General features: G+C 39.4%; 1 protein-coding gene across 1 annotated transcript in view; it reads left to right on the forward strand.

The window, feature by feature from the left end:
• The window catches only part of GABPB2 (GA binding protein transcription factor subunit beta 2), a 242,406-nt gene that overhangs the window by 76,463 nt on the left and 142,989 nt on the right, over nucleotides 1-22,954 (forward strand). The window contains exon 5 of the mRNA XM_053704889.1: nucleotides 8,332-8,473. Within this exon, the coding sequence (XP_053560864.1) occupies nucleotides 8,332-8,473 (142 nt within the window). The remainder of the gene's footprint in view (nucleotides 1-8,331; nucleotides 8,474-22,954) is intronic.

The following is a 22,954-nucleotide window of genomic DNA, read 5'->3' on the forward strand; positions in this document are numbered from 1 at the left end:
ATAATAGAAGTAAACTGGAAAGTTGTTAACAAATGTTTGCTCTATCTGAATCATAAAAGAAAACTTTGGGTTTTATGTCCCTTTAAGATCAAAGGGTATTATTATACATGCAATACATATTTTGCTGTTTATATGCTTAAATGCCATGTGGGTCTGTGTTGATAAGACCACCTGCTGGGTGCAGAAATGGATCATCGAACATAAAACTAATTTCAGAAATAAGAACTTCAAATCTCCTATAGCAGAACATTTTTTACATGCCAGCCAGATTTGACAATTGAGATTTCAGATTGTCGAATATTGATCCCTAGGAGATGGGGCAATAGGGAATTGTTATTAAAACAAAGAATTATATTGAATTGATAAATTAAAAGCTTTAATCCCTAAAGGGATGTATAGAGAGTTTGATATGTCGATTTAATTATTTTTTTTTTTATAATATTTGAAAATATTCTGCAGTATAGATTTAGCAATTTCATGATATAATAAATAGCCTCTGTCTCAATTTTACCCCTTATTTGAATTCCACCTGATATATATATATATATATATATATATATATATATATATATATATATATATATATATATATATATATACTGGTATACATTTAGAAGTTGATGGTCACATATTTTATAATTTTTTATATGGATTTTTTATAATGGATTTGTGGTAGAGGGATTTGTGTATTTAATGAGTGTAATTAATGGTCAGTGTAAACAACACGATTAAGGGCTAAGTCCCTAAACCTCATTGGTCTGTTTTTTTCTATTTCGAGCGGTAATAAATACGATTTTGAAAATGTTTGGCATGTTGCTACTCACATTTTCCAAACAACAGTTTAGGAAATGCCTTTTCCAAATCCAACATGACTATGCCCCTGTGTACAAAGTAAGGTTCATGTGGTTTGAAGAATTTGGTGTGGAGGATCTTCAGTGGCCTGCACAGAACCCTGACTGACCTCATCCTCATTGAACACCTTTGGGGTAAATTAAAATGCCAGTTGTGAGCCTGACCTCACAAATGTTGCAGCTGCATATTAATGCCCATGGTTTTTAAATGAGATGTCAAACAAGGTCATATAGGTCTGATGATCAGGTGTCCACATACTTTTGTCAATATAGTATATCTTATGTTTAATTTAGTGTGGTGAGAGATTCACCTATCTGTGGTGATTTTTGGCATTTCTAGAAACAATACCAATTCAATTACGTCAAATAAGTAGTCCACATAACATAGTGAAGACTACAAAGTGTGTGTGTGTGTAAGTAATACAATATTTTAAGCTAAAGTAAGATCATAGTAAACTTTTGTTACCACTTAATATCTTTTTCAAAAAGTGCAAAGAAGGATACACTTGTAGGGATGGTATTTACCTTTTTAGGGTGCCCATGACTGAAGAACAAAATACAAAGTGCGTATGATTGTGTTTCTGTGTTTACAGCAATACAGACCAAGGCAGTCTTTCCGTCACACATAGCTCCGTGTGACTTACTGCACAAAGAACAAATATCAGATTGGTGTTACACTGCTTGTTTATGAGGAATAATTGAGTAAGCTGTGTCCCCTGGTTAAAAAGTGATTGGAACTAGCTTATTTGGCTTTTAAGGCCACGTAATTGCCAGATTGTATATGGAGGTTACCTCAATCAATAAATTGAAAACGATTCATTTAATTTTACATTTCAACAGCAAAAAGTACTCTTAGGTATAAAGAGTTATTAATGATAATCTTAATAAAGAGTGAAGTGAAAATAAGACTTATAATTCTTTCATAAAATGATGAGAGTCCATAGGTGTCTATATGTCTGTGGGATATATTTCCATGCCACTAAGAGAAGGTCAAGATCCATCACAGGAGCTTTTAATCTCTCCTCTCCCCACTCAGTTCTTGGCCTCCGAGGAGAGGGGTTCTCTGCAAGCAAGTTTTTATTATTTTCTATCCTCATTTCTTGGGAGCTCAGACCTGACTTGAGACCCAGTACCTCTTCTCAGTTTCACTCAGGGAACATTTAAGACAACTTTTACAAGATTCTGAGTGTGGCATGGGTTAGGAATACTTCTGTTATGGCACTGCAGTACCTTAATGGGTGTTTCAGCTGCTATAACTGCCCTCAGGCATTGCAGGGACCCTGTTCCTTAGCTTCCACCTGAGGTGTTGCCGGTACATCTGCATGTATTCTCTGCAGTATATTTGCTTGCACTGGAGGGGCTCTCTGCTGGATCAGCAATCTGTGAGGAAGGCCTCAGCATGCTGTTAAGACAGAGTAGAGGGGTGCTTCAGTCCAGGTAAATGACTCAGGCACTACACAGCCCAGAAGCTATCACTAGTACTTCCCATTTACAGGTACCACGTAGCTGGTGGGTTTACAGGCTTACACATGACATGTTACCTATGGGCCTGGGAGCTCAGAAACCTTTTTCTTCCCTTACTTTAGCACCCTTTGGCAGTCCTAAATCCTGTCCTGTCTATTTAAGAAAACCTGCCTTGAGCAGTTAGTTCAGCTCAGTATAGATGCTTTTGGGGAAGGCAGCACAGGGGAAACCTGAAGAGCAATTTTTGAGTTTTTGATCATTTATTAAAATCTTAATTTTGTTTTTGTCAAGCCTCTGCCTGAATATCGTTCCGGCGGTAAGCCCCACCCCCTATTCTTGGCGCTCTTTCTCTAACCCTCACCAGCATCAATAGCTGGCTGCAAGTATACAGGAACAGTCCTAGGAAGTGTTAGTCACCTGAAATCACCCTTTTAACCCCTTGTTCACTGAGGAGGTGGGTGAGTACCATCATGAGAGTTGCTGAGGGGGTGGGTAATTAGAAAAGTCTATTTTTTTTAGGTGTTTCTGGATTTCTTTCCTCTAATGCTCCTGGGGTTTGATGTGTGGCTATAAGCTGTTTGTAATATAGGTGATAGTACCTATATTTTAAGTTTGCATCTCATTTTAAGTCATGTCTCCTCCCCCATTATATATGACAGACCCTATCATAACATAGTACATTATCCTTGTCTCCTTTGCAAAACTGTTCCGGTGGACCAAGTTAACCAATTGTGTACTAATTGTGCTTCACAGCCCCAGTTTACTAACCAAAATCCTGTCATTATGACTTTTGGCAGAAATTTAGTGACCATCCTTCTGATGTGATGCTCTTTCTCAGATGGTTTCTGACCAGTCTTCAGAGGAAGTTTGTTTGTGATGCAGTCTTTGATATTATTAAGATTGATGTAAATTGTCCATTGTGGTGTTAAGGAGAGCCTTATGGCTTAAGTCTTGGTCAGCGTATATGGTCTATAAGAATAGATGGATGACAATTCCTTTGGAAGGGAAAATGCTTTTTGGATCCAAATTGGATTCTATTATTAAGATGGTTACTGGAGGAAAAGGAGCCTTTCTCATCAGGATAAGAAAGGTAAGGTAAAGTTCTGACAACTAAATAATTTTCGTTGCTTTCGCTCCCCTAAAGATCAGATGTGCTCCAAACCCTCCGAGAAGCTAGGATCTTCAAACAGACCAAAAAGTCAAATTCCAACCATAAATCTGCATGAAGAGACAGTCCCTGTCCAGAAGATCTTCTGATAGGGGCAGATTGATTCAGTTTCAGAATGCCTGGTCTTGCTCAGTTAAGGTTCCTTGGGTTATCAATATAATATCCCAGGGTTATCATATAGGTTTTTGAACCAGACCTCCTTGGGAACAGTTTAATCTGTCACACCAGACCATTTCCAGTTTCTAAGATATTTTTCTCTTGTTAAGTGTATCCAGTCCATGGATCATCCATTACTTGTGGGATATTCTCCTTCCCAACAGGAAGTTGCAAGAGGATCACCCATAGCAGAACTGCTATATAGCTCCTCCCCTCACTGCCATATCCAGTCATTCTCTTGCAACTCTCAACAAAGATGGAGGTAGTAAGAGGAGAGTGGTGTATTATAGTTAGTTTTTTAACTTCAATCAAAAGTTTGTTATTTTTAAATGGTACCGGAGTGTACTGTTTTAACTCAGGCAGCATTAGAAGAAGAATCTGCCTGCGGTTTCTATGATCTTAGCAGAAGTAACTAAGATCCACTGCCGTTCTCACATTCTGAGGAGTGAGGTAACTTCAGAGGGGGAATGGCGTGCAGGTTGTCCTGCAATAAGGTATGTGCAGTTAACATATTTCTAGGGATGGAATTTGCTAGACAAATGCTGCTGATACCGGATTAATGTAAGTTAAGCCTAAATACAGTGATTTAATAGCGACTGGTATCAGGCTTATTCCCAGAGATACATACTCTTATAAAAGTGCAATATAAAACGTTTGCTGGCATGTTTAATCGTTTTTATATATGCTTAGTGATAAAACTTATTGGGGCCTAGTTTTTTTCCACATGGCTGGCTTGATTTTTGCCTAGAAACAGTTTCCTGAGGCTTTCCACTGTTGTAATATGAGTGGGAGGGGCATATTTTAGCGCTTTTCTGCGCAGCTAAAATTACAGACAGACACATTCAGCTTCCCTCTGCATGATACAGGACATCTCTGAAGGGCTCAAAAGGCTTCAAAAGTCGTGTTTGAGGAGGGTAACAACCACAGTAGACCTGTGGCAGTTGTTGTGACTAATTTTAAAAACGTTTTTTTTCATTTATTATTCCGTTTTTGGTATTAAGGGGTTAATCATCCATTTGCAAGTGGGTGCAATGCTCTGCTAACTTGTTACATACACTGTAAAAATTTCGTTAGTGTAACTGCCTTTTTTTCACTGTTATTTCAAATTTTGACAAAATTTGTTTTTCTTAAAGGCACAGTAACGTTTTTTATATTGCTTGTTAACTTGTTTTAAAGTGTTTTCCAAGCTTGCTAGTCTCAGTTCTAGTCTGTAAAAACATGTCTGACACAGAGGAAACTACTTGTTCATTATGTTTAAAAGCCATGGTGGAACCCCATAGGAGAATGTGTACTAAATGTATTGATTTCACCTTAAACAGTAAAGATCAGTCTTTATCTATAAAAGAATTGTCACCAGAGGGTTCTGTCGAGGGGGAAGTTATGCCGACTAACTCTCCCCACGTGTCGGACCCTTTGCCTCCCGCTCAAGGGACCCACGCTAATATGGCGCCAAGTACATCAGGGACGCCCATAGCGATTACTTTGCAGGACATGGCTGCGATCATGGATAATACCCTGTCAGCGGTATTAGCCAGATTGCCTGAATTAAGGGGCTAGCGCGATAGCTCTGGGGTTAGACGAGATATACAGAGTGTGTAGATGCTGTAAGAGCCATGTCTGATACTGCGTCACAATATGCAGAACCTGAGGACGGAGAGCTTCAGTCTGTGGGTGACGTCTGTAAAAACATGTCTGACACAGAGGAAACTACTTACATTGTGATTCTCCTTATCTGATCTTTCATTCAGATAAAGTAGTTCTGCGTACAAAACCGGGGTTTTTACCCAAGGTGGTTTCTAACAAGAATATCAATCAAGAGATTGTTGTTCCATCATTATGTCCTAATCCTTCTTCAAAGAAGGAACGTCTTTTGCATAATCTAGACGTAGTCCGGGCCTTGAAGTTTTACTTACAAGCTACTAAAGATTTTCGTCAAACATCTAATCTGTTTGTTGTTTACTCTGGACAGAGGAGAGGTCAAAAAGCCTCGGCAACCTCTCTTTCTTTTTGGCTTCGGAGTATAATCCGTTTAGCCTATGAGACTGCTGGACCCCTGAAAGGATTACAGCTCATTCTACTAGAGCTGTGGCTTCCACCTGGGCCTTTAAAAATGAGGCTTCTGTTGAACAGATTTGCAAGGCTGCGACTTGGTCTTCGCTTCATACCTTTTCCAAATTTTACAAATTTGATACTTTTGCTTCTTCTGAGGCTGTTTTTGGGAGAAAGGTTCTACAGGCAGTGGTTCCTTCCGTTTAAGTTCCTGCCTTGTCCCTCCCATCATCTGTGTACTTTAGCTTTGGTATTGGTATCCCACAAGTAATGGATGATCCGTGGACTGGATACACTTAACAAGAGAAAACATAATTTATGCTTACCTGATAAATTTATTTCTCTTGTAGTGTATCCAGTCCACGGCCCGCCCTGTCCTTTTTAAGGCAGGTCTAAATTTTAATTAAACTACAGTCACCACTGCACCCTATGGTTTCTCCTTTCTCGGCTTGTTTCGGTCGAATGACTGGATATGGCAGTGAGGGGAGGAGCTATATAGCAGCTCTGCTGTGGGTGATCCTCTTGCAACTTCCTGTTGGGAAGGAGAATATCCCACAAGTAATGGATGATCCGTGGACTGGATACACTACAAGAGAAATAAATTTATCAGGTAAGCATAAATTATGTTGTTTCTCAACAAACATTACCAATTTGTGGCCCTTCCCTTTGGTTTGGACACAGCCCCACACATCTTCACAAAGGTATCGGGGGCTCAGGGAATCTCCATAGCTCCTTTGAACGCTATTTTAATCCAAGCTACGTCTTTTTCTCTGGCTATGCTTATACCCTCAGAATGATCTCTTTTCTTCAGGAACATGGATGGAACATCTATGTTCCCAAAAGTGTTTTTTTTTTCTGGGAGTGATAAAAGAATAAAATGTAACTGTTTCTCACAGATGCTCGCAGAACCAAACTTCAGACTGCTTGTCATTCCCTACAGATGGCTCATTCTCCATCTGTAGCTCAGTGTATGAAAGTGTAGTGGGTCTCATGGTGGCAGTGTCAGACACTGTAGCTTTTATGAAAGTGAAGTGGGTCTCATGGTGGCAGTGTCAGACACTGTAGCTTTTGATTGCTTTCATCTTCAGAGAAAATGAATCAGGAAATTGTTGTTCCTTCGCTATGCCCAATAAATTGTTGTTCCTTTTGCTGTATCTATAAAAACGATGTTTTTTTTTTTAGATGTGGTCAGTGTCTTAAAATTTTATCTTCAGGCTACTAAAGATTTTAGACACACTTCTAACTTATTTGTTCACATTTCAAGTCCTAGAAAAGGTCAAAAGGCTATAGAGTTGGCTTTGGCATTTTGGCTCAAGCAGAGTATTCATACGGTTTATTTGATTGTGGAAAAATGCCTCCAAAAAGAGTAAAAATGTCTTTTTTTTTTTTGGGATGAGCGTCCAAAGGACTCTTTTCTGTATGGGCGACAGTTTTTATTTGTACCTCTTAACCCTGCTTTCTTACCTTTTTTATGTCTCTCTCTTCTGCTTATCTATACTTAAACTGAGTGGGGAGAAGGGGTGGGAGGGATTAAAAGCTCTTGTGAGGGTTGTTGACACCCCCCTAGTGGCAGGAAATATGTCCCACATGTTATGGACACCTATGGACTCTAATCATCATGTGTGTGTGTGTGTGTGTATTAGTGAGTGTTCCCAATCCGTTAAGGTATATAATAAAATATTTAATAAATCTGAGACACACATGATTTTAAGCTGACTTGTTTTTAGACAAACACAAGCTAGATACAGATAAATATTCACTTTTACAGGTTAATTCTTACTTTATCCAATCCAAAAAACAACTGTAATTAAAAAACCAAAATATTAATTATAATTGCATTGTTTTGTAGGAGCTGGACACACTAGAAAAGGTCATTTAGGTCAGATAACAGCACACATCACCCATCACTGTGCATCATGTAGGAGTACAGATGTATATTCCAGCACACTCATCAATGTTTATGCACACTGCGAGTGTCCACAACCACTCTAAACAATCCACAAAACGAAGTACAGCAAGACAGATGTTGAATCAAAGTAATCTTCTTTTATTGCATTCAAATGCAAGGATCACAATAAAAAACTGACAACGTTTCAGGTTTTACCCCTTAATCATGTTGTATCAATAAACAATGATTACTTTGATTCAGCATCTGTGCTGCTCTACTTCGTTTTGTGTATTATGTAGGAGTGTCAGGGTTTTGCACTCAAGTTTCTCTGAGAGTAGTGGTAATACTTCAATTTCCAGAGTTAAATTACAGGAAAAGCAGGCAAAATAAATTAAATGAACATGCATTGCAATGTTATATAATTATGCATGTTTCTTTAATTTAATTAAGAATTAAATTGGGTATTTAAAGTATATATAATCATATTCAACATTAACTTTTATTTATATTTATATTGTCTTTGTTAGTTTCTCACCAGTTGTATAATATCCTAATTACTAGATTTTAAAGTGTGTCAATCTCTTAGTTTGTTTTTTAATCCAGTACATACAAATACAGAACCTGAAGCAGTGGGTAGATACTACACATTCAAGAGCCAAAACTGGTTTTGGTTGAGATTTATGAAATTGGCAAGAGAAAATTAATTTGTTTTCAAAGAATTTAAAATTTTTCCTTTCCTGTTTCTTCCAAACCAGGAAGCAATGCAAGGAAAGGTTGGTACACATTCAGGAAGACCAAATGCTGTTACTGTCTCAGCCCCACAGTTCATTATTGCACCTGAAGACCTCACAAGTCTGTCTAACCTGGTATCGTCGGGAAGGGTAAAAAATTCTGAAGGTAGGATACTTCATTAAATCATACTAAATCATTCTGGTGGTAACTAGTAAAAGTCATTCATTTAATTCTATTTTCAGTGAAAAAATCGCCTAAAAACCTCTATTAAAATAACATACAAAATGTCATCTTCTGAAATTATACTTAATTTAAATTTAAGTAGGAATTATTTAACCCCTTCAGTACCTGGAATTGCAGAGGAAAACTTTACCTAAATACCGGAGACTTTTGCTATTAATCCATTTGAAGAAAATTAGAGCCTTGATCTTTTTTGATTTACCTATAAAAACTATGTATTTTTTTTTTTAGTAGACAACCCAAGGTATTGATATAAGCCCATTTTGGTATATTTCATGCCACCATTTCTCCATCAAATGCAAATATATATATATTTATCATTGGTCTGATGAAGGGGTGAACACCCCGAAACGTCACTGGTTTATATGTAATAAAACACTTTTTATTTCGCCTGTATCAAGTCAAGAGTGCTTGTGTTATAACTTGGATATATATATATATATATATATATATATATATATATATATATATATATATATATATATATAAAAAGTTAACTTTTTCATAAACTTTGGGGTTCTTACTGAAATTATTTACAATACTGCTTGTGCAGTAATAACACAAATAGTTGTAAAAGCTTATCTGTGATACCCTTTGTTCAGAAATAGCAGGCATCCATGGCTTTGCTATTACTTTTTGGTATTCAGAAAGGCAGTAAATGCAGCTGCGCACCACACTTCTAAAATTCCTGTCAGTGAAGGGGCTAGTTAGTTAGCTGGTAAGGATAATATTATAATAGGTAGGCATTACTCTTCCACCTGACACATCCCACCTCCCTGATCCCTCCCAAACAGTCTCTTTCCCTCCACCCACACTCCCCCACCACCATCTTAGGTACTGGCAGACAGTCTGCCAGTGTACAGTTTAAGGCTTTTTTTTTATTTCTTTAAGTTCTGCACTCCTTAATCCCTCCAAAACAGCTCTCTAAACCTCCCACTAGTGGCGGATATATATATATACACACACACATATATATTGGCTTTCCCTGGTAATACTTACCAGTATGCAACCCTCCTCCAAAGGGCAGCCCCTGTTTAGCAGTAATTTATGGCACCAAGGTATTTTACTGGGTATCCTTTTATATGCTTTTATGCACCTAATAAGTCTGGTTCTAACCATTAGTTTGGTGTGCGGCAGCAAGCTTCCCCATCCGGAGTTGCTATGTGGGGCCTGCCATGTACTGTGATATCATGTGGCCTCCCTCTGATTACCCCTTTTTCTGTAGTGTAGCATCCTATCCCTCCCTCTCTTTCAAAAAAAATTCCTGTAGCGTAGGGTTTTTCCCTACACCTCCCGACACCTAAGGTAGATCTTTACAGACAGTGTCACTGTTTGTAACGATCTGGCAATCTGCCTTCATGTGATAACGTAGCACCATTCCAGCATTATGGATGTTGATCTACATTATGCGGTATGATGGACTATGTACTGCATGATGTAGATCTACACCAAACTCGTCAAACCATGGCCCTAACTTTTGCACAGGAACAAGAAAACACCTTCCCTAAACTGTTTGCCACAATGTTGGAAGAACCCAATTGTCTAAAATGTTATTCTATTCTGTAGCATTAAGATTGCCCTTCACTAGAACCAATGGGCCTAGACCAGTCCCTGAAATAGTAAAGTAAAGAGTCATCACTCCAGAGAACACGTTTCTCTCTGCTCCAGAGTCAGGGGGCAACATACTTTACACCACTCAAGCGGCACTTTTGATGCTTGTATACAGCTGCTCAGCAATGGAAATCCATTTTATGAATACCCTGATGTACAGGCCTTGTGCTGATGTTGCTTCCAGAGGCATTTTTGAACTCTGTAGTGAATGATGCAACAGATGATAGTCAATATTTTTACACAGCACTTGGCAGCCCCTCTCTGTTAGTTTGTGTGTTCTACCATATCGTGGCTGGCCTGTTGTTGCTCCTAGACACTTCCAATTCACAATAATAGCACTTACAGTTGACCAGGGGCTTGTGGCATCCTATGACAGTGCCTTCTTTAAAGTTTTTGAGCTCTTTAGTCTGTCCAATTGTACTGCCAATGTTTGTCTTTAGAGATTTTATGCATCTGTTATCGATGGATGTCCCTAAAACACATACAATTGACAAAGTGCAGGTAAATTATCTAAAAAAATATTTTTTTCCGAATTTTTAAAAACAAACACTTTTTTTTATTTTTTTTTTTATAAAGTCCCTTTCATTTAAGACAAGACAAAACATGTAAAATGCCAAAGCTTGACATACAGGGCAAGATTTATGAAGAGGCGAATGCCCCATCCGATTGCAGGCTCGCTTATTTGAGCTTGCAACTGTTATTGTTTTAGTTTTTAAATATGTTTTTATTGAGGTAATAAAACTTATAAACACAAGCAAGGTTACATTGTAGTTATGGACATAAGCCTTTTTCTACATGTTAAATGGACTGTCAACAAGTTCCATAATTTATATCAACATGTGATACAGTATTTGTAAAGTTGAATAGCACAATAGTTAAAAATCAATCATGTACCTCTAGTGTATTATAACATAGAAACGGACGTAATATTCTTTAGACATAAGCACTGATAGTGACAAGTAAAAAACCTATCAATGACAAACCTCTTTAATAATTATTGCGGACTTTTTCCCAGTTTAGTAGGTGGTCACTTTTGGACCAAAAATAGTGAAAATACAAATACATGGTAATAGAGAAGATCAAAGGGGTAGGGAATATATATGGAAATAAGCATATTGTAAGATTAAATTGGGAGAATAGATCATATAACACACTATATATACATAGATAGAGATATAATGAGCAATATTAGGGGGGTAGAGGGTAAAATTTAACATTAAGAAGCATACTATGATACAGTTTCAGAAGTAGCAGATTGTATCCGTAATTATTTGGATTTCTGGTAATATGAACCTTATGGACTACTCAGAGAGGCCTAGTTATCAACGTGTCTACTTGCCTGCCATCGCCGGCCCCAATACGCCCGCCTAAGCTCGCCTCACATCACCGCCGCGGACCTGAATACGCTCGCCAAAGTTATCAATAAAGCTGTCAAATAGCCGCGCACCAAGTACGGGGCGATGAGCAGCGGACTGTGATAGTTATCACTCATCCGATCTCGCTGCTCTAAGACTTTTTCCCAGCTTTATTGATACCCCTGTCACTAAGCACTCACACTAAACTACACTGTTCTACCCCCTATACCGGCGCCCCCCTGCAACTAAATAAAGTTATTAACCCCTAAACCGCCGCTCCTAGACCCCGCCACAACTATAATAAATGTATTAACCCCTAAACCGCCGCTCCCGGAGCCCACCGCCACCTACATTATACCTAGTAACCCCTATCCTGCCCCCCCTATACCGCCGCCACCTATAATAAATGTATTAACCCCTATCCTGCCCCCCCTACACCACCGCCACCTATAATAAATTTATTAACCCCTATCCTGCCCCCCCTACACCGCTGCAACTATAATAAATATATTAACCCCTAAACCTAAGTCTAACCCTAACACCCACCTAACTTAAATATTAATTAAATACATCTAAATATTATAACTCTTATTAACTAAATTAATCCTATTTAAAACTAAATACCTTTAAAATAAACCCTAATATAGCTACAATATAAATACCGTAATAATTATATTGTATCTATCTTAGTATTTATTTTTATTTTACAGGCAAATTTCAATTTATTTTAACTAGGTACAATAGCTATTAAATAGTTAATAACTATTTAATAGCTACCTAGCTAAAATAAAGAGAAATTTACATGTAAAATAAAAACTAACCTAAGTTACAATTACACCTAACACTACACTATCATTAAATAAATTATTCCTATTTAAATCTAAATACTTACCTGTAAAATAAACCCTAAGATAGCTACAATGTAATCAGCCAATCAGATTGAGCTCGCATTCTATTGGCTGTTCCGATCAGCCAATAGAATTCGAGCTCAATCTGATTGGCTGATTGGATCAGCCAATCGGATTGAACTTCAATCTGATTGGCTGATTCAATCAGCCAATCAGATTTTTCCTACCTTAATTCCGATTGGCTGATAGAATCCTATCAGCCAATCGGAATTCGAGGGACACCATCTTGGATGACGTCACTTAAAGGAACCGTCATTCGTCGGGAAGTCGTCGGTGTAATTTTTTTTTACAGGCAAAAGTGCTGATTTGTTTGGGGCATGCCCCGCAAAAGGCCCTTTTAAGGACTGGTAAGGTAATAGAGCTGTTAACTTTTTAATGTAGAATAGGGTAGGGCATTTTTTTTATTTTGGGTGGCTTTGTTATTTTATTAGGGGGCTTAGATTAGGTGTAAGTAGCTTAAAATTGTTGTAATATTTTTTAAATGTTTGTAACTTTATTTTTTTTTTATTTTTTTGTACTTTAGTTAGTTTATTTAATTGTATTTAATTGTAGGTATTTGTAGTTAATTAATTTAATTTATTTAATGATAGTGTAGTGTTAGGTTTAATTGTAACTTAGGTTAGGATTTATTTTACAGGTAATTTTGTATTTCTTTTAGCTAGGTAGATATTAAATAGTTAATAACTATTTAATAACTATTCTAACTAGCTAAAATAAATACAACGTTACCTGTAAAATAAATATAAATCCTAAAATAGCTACAATGTAATTATTAATTACATTGTAGCTATATTAGGGTTTATTTTACAGGTAAGTATTTAGTTTTAAATAGGAATAATTTATTTAATGATAGTGTAGTGTTAAGTGTAATTGTAACTTAAGTTAGTTTTTATTTTACAGGTAAATTTCTCTTTATTTTAGCTAGGTAGCTATTTAATAGTTATTAACTATTCAATAGCTATTGTACCTAGTTAAAAAAAATTGAAATTTGCCTGTAAAATAAAAATAAATCCTAAGATAGATACAATATAATTATTATTTCTTCTGTTATGTGTGATCAGTCCACGGGTCATCATTACTTCTGGGATATAACTCCTCCCCAACAGGAAATGCAAGAGGATTCACCCAGCAGAGCTGCATATAGCTCCTCCCCTCTACGTCAGTCCCAGTCATTCTCTTGCACCCAACGACTAGATAGGATGTGTGAGAGGACTATGGTGATTATACTTAGTTTTTATGACTTCAATCAAAAGTTTGTTATTTTACAATAGCACCGGAGCGTGTTATTACTTCTCTGGCAGAGTTTGAGGAAGAATCTGCCAGAGTTTTTTACTATGATTTTAACCGGAGTAGTTAAGATCATATTGCTGTTCTCGGCCATCTGAGGGAGGTAAAGGCTTCAGATCAGGGGACAGCGGGCAGATGAATCTGCATTGAGGTATGTAGCAGTTTTTATTTTCTGAATGGAATTGATGAGAAAATCCTGCCATACCGTTAAAATGACATGTATGTATACACTTCAGTATTCTGGGGATGGTATTTCACCGGAACTACTCTGCTAAAGGTCACTAATACTTTTAATAACTATTTATCATGCTAAACGTTTTTGCTGGAATGTAGAATCGTTTACATTGCTGAGGTACTGTGTGAATAGATATTTGGGCATTATTTTCCACTTGGCAGTTTTTTGCTTGTAATGTGACAGTTTCGTTTCTCGTCACTGCTGTGTGGGAGAGGGAGGGGCCGTTTTTGGCGCTCTTTACTACGCATCAAAAAATTCCAGTCAGTCACTTTTATTTTTCCTGCATGATCCGGTTCATCTCTGACAGATCTCAGGGGTCTTCAAACTTCTTTGAAGGGAGGTAACTTCTCTCAGCAGAGCTGTGAGAATTCTTATAGTGACTGTGCATAAAAACGTTGCTTTGTACTTTTTATGTCAAATTTAATTATTGTTATTTTACTAATGGGAACAAACCTTTGCTAAGAGTTGTGTTGTTTTAAAGTTTGATGCTATAACTGTTTTTCAGTTCATTATTTCAACTGTTATTTAATCGTTTAGTACCTCTTTGAGGCACAGTATTTTTTTGCTAAAAAAGATTATAACCAAGTTGTAAGTTTTTTGCTAGTGTGTTAAACATGTCTGACTCAGAGGAAGATATCTGTGTCATTTGTTCCAATGCCAAGGTGGAGCCCAATAGAAATTTATGTACTAACTGTATTGATGCTACTTTAAATAAAAGTCAATCTGTACAATGTGAACAAATTTCACCAAACAGCGAGGGGAGAGTTATGCCGACTAACTCGCCTCACGCGGCAGTACCTGCATCTCCCGCCCGGGAGGTGCGTGATATTATGGCGCCTAGTACATCTGGGCGGCCATTACAGATAACATTACAAGATATGGCTACTGTTATGACTGAAGTTTTGTCTAAATTACCAGAACTAAGAGGCAAGCGTGATCACTCTGGGGTGAGAACAGAGTGCGCTGACAATGCTAGGGCCATGTCTGATACTGCGTCACAGCTCGCAGAGCATGAGGACGGAGAGCTTCATTCTGTGGGTGACGGTTCTGATCCAAACAAATTGGACTCAGATATTTCAAATTTTAAATTTAAATTGGAGAACCTCCGTGTATTACTAGGGGAGGTCTTAGCAGCTCTTAACGATTGTAACACCGTTGCAATACCAGAGAAACTGTGTAGGTTGGATAAATACTTTGCGGTACCGGCGAGTACTGACGTTTTTCCTATACCTAAGAGACTAACTGAAATTGTTACTAAGGAGTGGGATAGACCCGGTGTGCCGTTCTCACCCCCTCCAATATTTAGAAAGATGTTCCCAATAGACGCCACCACTAGGGACTTATGGCAGACGGTCCCCAAGGTGGAGGGAGCAGTTTCTACTTTAGCTAAGCGTACCACTATCCCGGTGGAGGATAGCTGTGCTTTTTCAGATCCAATGGATAAAAAGTTAGAGGGTTACCTTAAGAAAATGTTTGTTCAACAAGGTTTTATATTACAACCCCTTGCATGTATCGCGCCGATTACGGCTGCGGCAGCATTTTGGATTGAGTCGCTGGAAGAGAACCTTAGTTCATCTACGCTAGACGACATTACGGACAGGCTTAGAGTCCTTAAACTAGCTAATTCTTTCATTTCGGAGGCCGTAGTACATTTAACTAAACTCACGGCTAAGAACTCAGGATTCGCCATACAGGCACGTAGGGCGCTGTGGCTAAAATCCTGGTCAGCTGATGTGACTTCTAAGTCCAAATTACTTAATATACCTTTCAAGGGGCAGTCTTTATTTGGGCCCGGTTTGAAAGAAATTATCGCTGACATTACAGGTGGTAAGGGCCACGCCCTACCTCAAGACAAAGCCAAATCTAAGGCTAGACAGTCTAATTTTCGTCCCTTTCGGAATTTCAAAACAGGAGCAGCATCAACCTCCACTGCACCAAAACAGGAAGGAGCTGTTGCTCGTTACAGGCAAGGCTGGAAGCCTAACCAGTCCTGGAACAAGAGCAAGCAGGCCAGGAAACCTGCTGCTGCCCCAAAGACAGCATGAACCGAGAGCCCCCGATCCGGGACCGGATCTAGTGGGGGGCAGACTCTCTCTCTTTGCCCAGGCCTGGGCAAGAGATGTTCAGGATCCCTGGGCTCTAGAGATCATATCTCAGGGATACCTTCTAGACTTCAAATTATCTCCCCCAAGAGGGAGATTTCATCTGTCAAGGTTGTCAACAAACCAGATAAAGAAAGAAGCGTTTCTACGCTGCGTACAAGATCTGTTATTAATGGGAGTGATCCATCCGGTTCCACGGTCGGAACAAGGACAAGGGTTCTACTCAAACCTGTTTGTGGTTCCCAAAAAAGAGGGAACTTTCAGGCCAATCTTAGATTTAAAGATTCTAAACAAATTCCTAAGAGTTCCATCGTTCAAAATGGAAACTATTCGGACAATCTTACCCATGATCCAAGAGGGTCAGTACATGACCACAGTGGATTTAAAGGATGCTTACCTTCACATACCGATCCACAAAGATCATCACCGGTACCTAAGGTTTGCCTTCTTAGACAGGCACTACCAGTTTGTAGCTCTTCCATTCGGACTGGCTACGGCTCCAAGAATCTTCACAAAGGTTCTGGGTGCCCTTCTAGCGGTACTAAGACCGCGAGGGATTTCGGTAGCTCCGTACCTAGACGACATTCTAATACAAGCTTCAAGCTTTCAAACTGCCAAGTCTCATACAGAGTTAGTTCTGGCATTTCTAAGGTCGCATGGATGGAAGGTGAACGAAAAGAAGAGTTCTCTTTTTCCTCTCACAAGAGTTCCATTCTTGGGGACTCTTATAGATTCTGTAGAAATGAAGATTTACCTGACAGAAGACAGGTTAACAAAGCTTCAAAATGCATGCCGCGTCCTTCATTCCATTCAACACCCGTCAGTAGCTCAATGCATGGAGGTGATCGGCTTAATGGTAGCGGCAATGGACATAGTACCTTTTGCACGTCTACACCTCAGACCGCTGCAATTATGCATGCTAAGTCAGTGGAATGGGGATTACTCAGATTTGTCCCCTACTCTGAATCTGAATCAAGAGACCAGAAATTCTCTTCTATGGTGGCTTCATCGGCCACACCTGTCCAGGGGGATGCCATTCAGCAGGCCAGACTGGACAATTGTAACAACAGACGCCAGCCTACTAGGTTGGGGCGCTGTCTGGAATTCTCTGAAGGCTCAGGGACTATGGAATCAGGAGGAGAGTCTCCTTCCAATAAACATTCTGGAATTGAGAGCAGTTCTCAATGCCCTTCTGGCTTGGCCCCAGTTAACAACTCGGGGGTTCATCAGGTTTCAGTCGGACAACATCACGACTGTAGCTTACATCAACCATCAGGGAGGGACAAGAAGCTCCCTAGCAATGATGGAAGTATCAAAGATAATTCGCTGGGCAGAGTCTCACTCTTGCCACCTGTCAGCAATCCACATCCCGGGAGTGGAGAACTGGGAGGCGGATTTCTTGAGTCGCCAGACTTTTCATCCGGGGGAGTGGGAACTTCATCCGGAGATCTTTGCCCAAATACTTCGACGTTGGGGCAAACCAGAGATAGATCTCATGGCGTCTCGCCAGAACGCCAAACTTCATCGCTACGGGTCCAGATCCAGGGATCCGGGAGCAGTTCTGATAGATGCTTTGACAGCACCTTGGAACTTCAGGATGGCTTATGTGTTTCCACCCTTCCCGCTGCTTCCTCGATTGATTGCCAAAATCAAACAGGAGAGAGCATCAGTAATTCTAATAGCACCTGCATGGCCACGCAGGACTTGGTATGCAGATCTGGTGGACATGTCATCCTGTCCGCCTTGGTCTCTACCTCTAAGACAGGACCTTCTGATACAGGGTCCATTCAAACATCAAAATCTAACTTCTCTGAAGCTGACTGCTTGGAAATTGAACGCTTGATTTTATCAAAACGTGGTTTTTCTGAGTCGGTTATTGATACCCTGATTCAGGCTAGGAAGCCTGTTACCAGAAGGATTTACCATAAAATATGGCGGAAATACCTATACTGGTGCGAATCCAAAGGTTACTCCTGGAGTAAGGTTAGGATCGCTAGGATATTGTCCTTTCTACAAGAAGGTTTAGAAAAGGGTTTATCAGCTAGTTCATTAAAGGGACAGATTTCAGCTCTGTCCATCTTGTTACACAGACGTCTGTCAGAAAATCCAGACGTCCAGTCCTTTTGTCAGGCTTTAGCTAGGATCAAGCCTGTATTTAAAGCTGTTGCTCCACCATGGAGTTTAAACTTAGTTCTTAACGTTTTACAGGGTGTTCCGTTTGAACCCCTTCATTCCATTGATATAAGAATGTTATCTTGGAAAGTTCTGTTTTTAATGGCTATTTCCTCGGCTCGAAGAGTCTCTGAGTTATCAGCCTTACATTGTGATTCCCCTTATCTGATTTTTCACTCAGACAAGGTAGTTCTGCGTACTAAACCTGGGTTCTTACCTAAGGTAGTCACTAACAGGAACATCAATCAAGAGATTGTTGTACCATCCTTGTGTCCAAATCCTTCTTCAAAGAAGGAACGTCTTCTACACAATCTGGATGTAGTTCGTGCCCTCAAGTTCTACTTGCAGGCAACTAAAGATTTTCGCCAAACTTCTTCCTTGTTTGTCGTTTACTCTGGACAGAGGAGAGGTCAAAAAGCTTCTGCTACCTCTCTCTCTTTTTGGCTTCGTAGCATAATACGTTTAGCCTATGAGACTGCTGGGCAGCAGCCTCCTGAAAGAATTACAGCTCACTCCACTAGAGCTGTGGCTTCCACTTGGGCCTTTAAGAATGAGGCCTCTGTTGAACAGATTTGCAAGGCTGCAACTTGGTCTTCGCTTCATACTTTTTCCAAATTTTACAAATTTGACACTTTTGCTTCTTCGGAGGCTATTTTTGGGAGAAAGGTTCTTCAGGCAGTGGTTCCTTCTATATAATGAGCCTGCCTATCCCTCCCGTCATCCGTGTACTTTTGCTTTGGTATTGGTATCCCAGAAGTAATGATGACCCGTGGACTGATCACACATAACAGAAGAAAACATAATTTATGCTTACCTGATAAATTCCTTTCTTCTGTTGTGTGATCAGTCCACGGCCCGCCCGGTTTTAAGGCAGGTAGATATCTTTTAAATTATACTCCAGTCACCACTTCACCCTTGGTTACTCCTTTCTCGTTGATTCTTGGTCGAATGACTGGGACTGACGTAGAGGGGAGGAGCTATATGCAGCTCTGCTGGGTGAATCCTCTTGCATTTCCTGTTGGGGAGGAGTTATATCCCAGAAGTAATGATGACCCGTGGACTGATCACACAACAGAAGAAAGGAATTTATCAGGTAAGCATAAATTATGTTTTATATTGTAGCTATATTAGGGTTTATTTTAAAGGTAAGTATTTAGTTTTAAATAGGATTCATTTAGTTAATAAGAGTTATAATATTTAGATGTATTTAATTAATATTTAAGTTAGGTGGGGGTTAGGGTTAGACTTAGGTTTAGGGGTTAATCATTTTATTATAGTGGCGGCGGTGTAGGGGGGCGGTTTAGGGGTTAAACAATTTATTTAGTTACAGCGGGGTCCGGGATCGGCAGGATAGGGGTTAATAAATTTATTATAGGTGGCGGCGGTGTAGGGGGGGCAGGATAGGGGTTAATAGGTATTATGTAGGTGGTGGCGGGGTCCGGGAGCGGCGGTTTAGGGGTTAACATATTTATTATAGTTGCGGCGGGGTCCGGGGGCGGCGGTTTAGGGGGGAATAACTTTATTTAGTTGCGGCAGTATGGGGACGGCAGTTTAGGGGTTAATATGTATAATGTAGGTTGCGGTGGGGTCCGGGAGCGGCTCTTTAGGGGGTAATAAATGTATTTAGTTGCGGCGGTGTAGGGGGGGCAGATTAGGGGTGTTTAGACTCGGGGTACATGTTAGGGTGTTAGGTGTACACATTTCCCATAGGAATCAATGGGATGTTGGGCAGCAGCGAACATGAGCTTTCGCTATGGTCAGACTCCCATTGATTCCTATGGGATTCGCCGCCTCCAGGCCGCTGGGCCGGAAAAGTGCCGAGCGTACCTGCTAGTTTTTTGATAACTAGCAAAAGTAGTCAGATTATGCCGAACTTGTGTTCGGAACATCTGGAGTGACGTAAGAATCGATCTGTGTCGGACTGAGTCCGGCGGATCGAAGCTTACGTCACTAAATTCTACTTTTGCCGGGCAGCAGGGCTTGATAACTAAGGCGAATCAGCCTCGCCACAAATACGCTGCGGAATTCCAGAGTATTTGAGGTTGACGGCTTGATAACTAGGGGCCAGAGAGTGGACATAGAGGTTATCCTGTGCGATTGCTAGAGATTAATATCTTTAATACTTGATGGTAGTACAATAACAGTCTCGATTACTTCTTATTTACATATATCCCCTGTGTCCAGGGTAAAATATAGATTAGTTCTATCCCTATACACATACGTTGTAAAATATTCCATCTCTTAAGAGAGCAATATCAAATCAGCTTCTTCTATATTTAGGCCTATAAAATGATGATTTGGGGTAGTTTCCAGGGATGCATTTTCCTAAGTTTACAAGAAGAGGCGGGAATGACTATTAATACTACAAAAGTTAAAGCCACTGTATAAATTAGCACTATAAATGTTTTGAAAGTGGGCATTATATATATATATATATATATATATATATATATATATATATATATATATATATATATATATATATATATATATATATATACAAACAAAGTGCACTCCAGATCCTCCTAATACAACAGCTTCGGGTGCTAGCAAAAGCACGGTACATCCAACAACAGAAAGCACTCCAGAAGTCTTGTTAATTTTATCACCTTTAATAGTCACTATTAAAGGTGATAAAATTAACAAGACTTCTGGAGTGCTTTCTGTTGTTGGATATATATATATATATATATATATATATGGTAAGGGGCTACTTGGGGTTGGAGTTGTCGCTGTCCCATGAAAGTACTATTGGGGTTATATTAGTAATATCCCTATAAGAATAAGGTCTAGGGTAGAGAAAGAGTTCAGCATTATAGAGATAACCCTCTATTCTTTGGTATAAAATCTAGGCTGCGCCGTCTCTGACGCCGCCGGCACAGCTCTAACATAACCTAACATAACCTAACATACTATCAGAGATGCTGTAGTATGAGCACCAATCCAGTCAAAAGCTCCCTAAACACAAATGAAATCTTCAGTGAATATGGTACAAACAGATATAATGCAATGTATAACTACATACAAAATTTAAGGGACTCCTAGCGTCATGCTAGGATAACACTATATAGCTACTTTACCACATTTAACACATACAATCATATTATATCCACGTGGGCACAGGAGATTTTTTGTATATACATTTTACTATTTGTTTAACAACAAATTAACGTGTTACAACATAAACATTTCAAACCACCAGAGAAGGTATCTTGGCATAGTAGTACAATCAGATGGACCTTTTATACAAGTTGTGGGCTATAGGTAAAAATATCAGATTAGATAACAGGTAGGTCAACAGAAGATTGAGCCCTCACCAATTTCTGTACTATAGGGGAAGGTGAAAATTTAGGCTGTGAATATGTTAAAAAGCAGCAAACAAGTAGGTGGCAGTTGGCACTTACAGTGTGTGTGTGTGTGTGTGTATATATATATGTGTGTATATATATATATATATATATATATATATATATATATATCTAGGCCGCATGTGGAAGTAACTTCTTGTAGACTTCCTCACTTACTATACGCCACTAGTAGAGAAAATAACAAACTCCAAAGAAGTGGCTATATGCATATCGGATCTGTACATCGTCAAGAGTAAACGATAAACTCTGTATACAAAAACAATTACAGAGTTAAGGCAGATAGGGAACACTGCCAACTTTTGAAAATGATCTAATGAAGAGGACTGTAGTCTAATCAGCCCGCAGCAAAGCGCCAAGACAAGAAATTACGTAGCAAGCCCAAGTCTCAAATCATGAAGTCTTTAAATTGGATAACCTGGGGGGGGATTACAATGGTGGCTCTTTTACAAAAAGCTTTTGCAGTGACCCTTGATACGTTCAGCCCACTCTACATTTTAGAGGTCTGCGTCTCTCAGCTGCAATAAACTTCCCTCGTTGTTCCATTAAGCTGGCATCTAGCATTGTCAGAGAGAGAATGTTCAGCCTCCGGTAGTATTGTGTTGCAGCTGTGAGTCCCCCCATAAGGCTTATTTGTTTTTACATGGGAACTAGACATGCGCAGAGCGGCAAATCAGATGCCGGTAATTTCTCCAATCTTCCACCTATCATGTGGGTCGCTGTAAGTTCTGTAGCGGTTATCGCCTCCACACAGCCAAAACCCGGTCTCGCTATTAGCATACCTGTAGGGATAGTGTAGCAGTCGGCTGCGATTTGCGTCAATCGAACGTTGTTTTTCGGGAATAACAGAAAAGCAATCAGTTGAGAAACTTGCTCTTCTAGAGTTTTACAAAGAGTCTCTTCCCAAAGCTGCAGCTCTACCTCCATCCTAGAAACTAGTATGTTCGTGTCTAATATGATTTATGGTGTAGGTGTATTATCCCAAAAGGAATGTGTTATGATCGTACTGCAGATCTAATAATGTTCAGATTACTAAGGTGTACATGAGTCTGTTATCCGGCTCCCCAAGCCTTTCAATGCCACAACTCTGTGATCTGTGATCCCGTTCACACCACGAGCGTGAAGAAGCAAATGTTTAGCGGGTGTGTCTCTTTTAGATTGCTGTGCGGGGTCTCACCAGGGTCTGGAACTATCATTGCTGCCTTCATTGGGGTATTGGTCATCAAAGAAGTCGGGTTGCAAGGTCTATGATATTGGTATTTAGTTATAAAAATAGAAATTAGACCCGGAGCTCAGGCAATGTGCGTCCGGTCAGTTCAGGCTTAGGCTCCGCCCCAAAACAAACATTTTATTTTACATTTCTTTCTAATG

The sequence above is a fragment of the Bombina bombina genome, chromosome 1 (assembly GCF_027579735.1).
Source record: "Bombina bombina isolate aBomBom1 chromosome 1, aBomBom1.pri, whole genome shotgun sequence".
Lineage (NCBI taxonomy): Eukaryota > Metazoa > Chordata > Amphibia > Anura > Bombinatoridae > Bombina > Bombina bombina.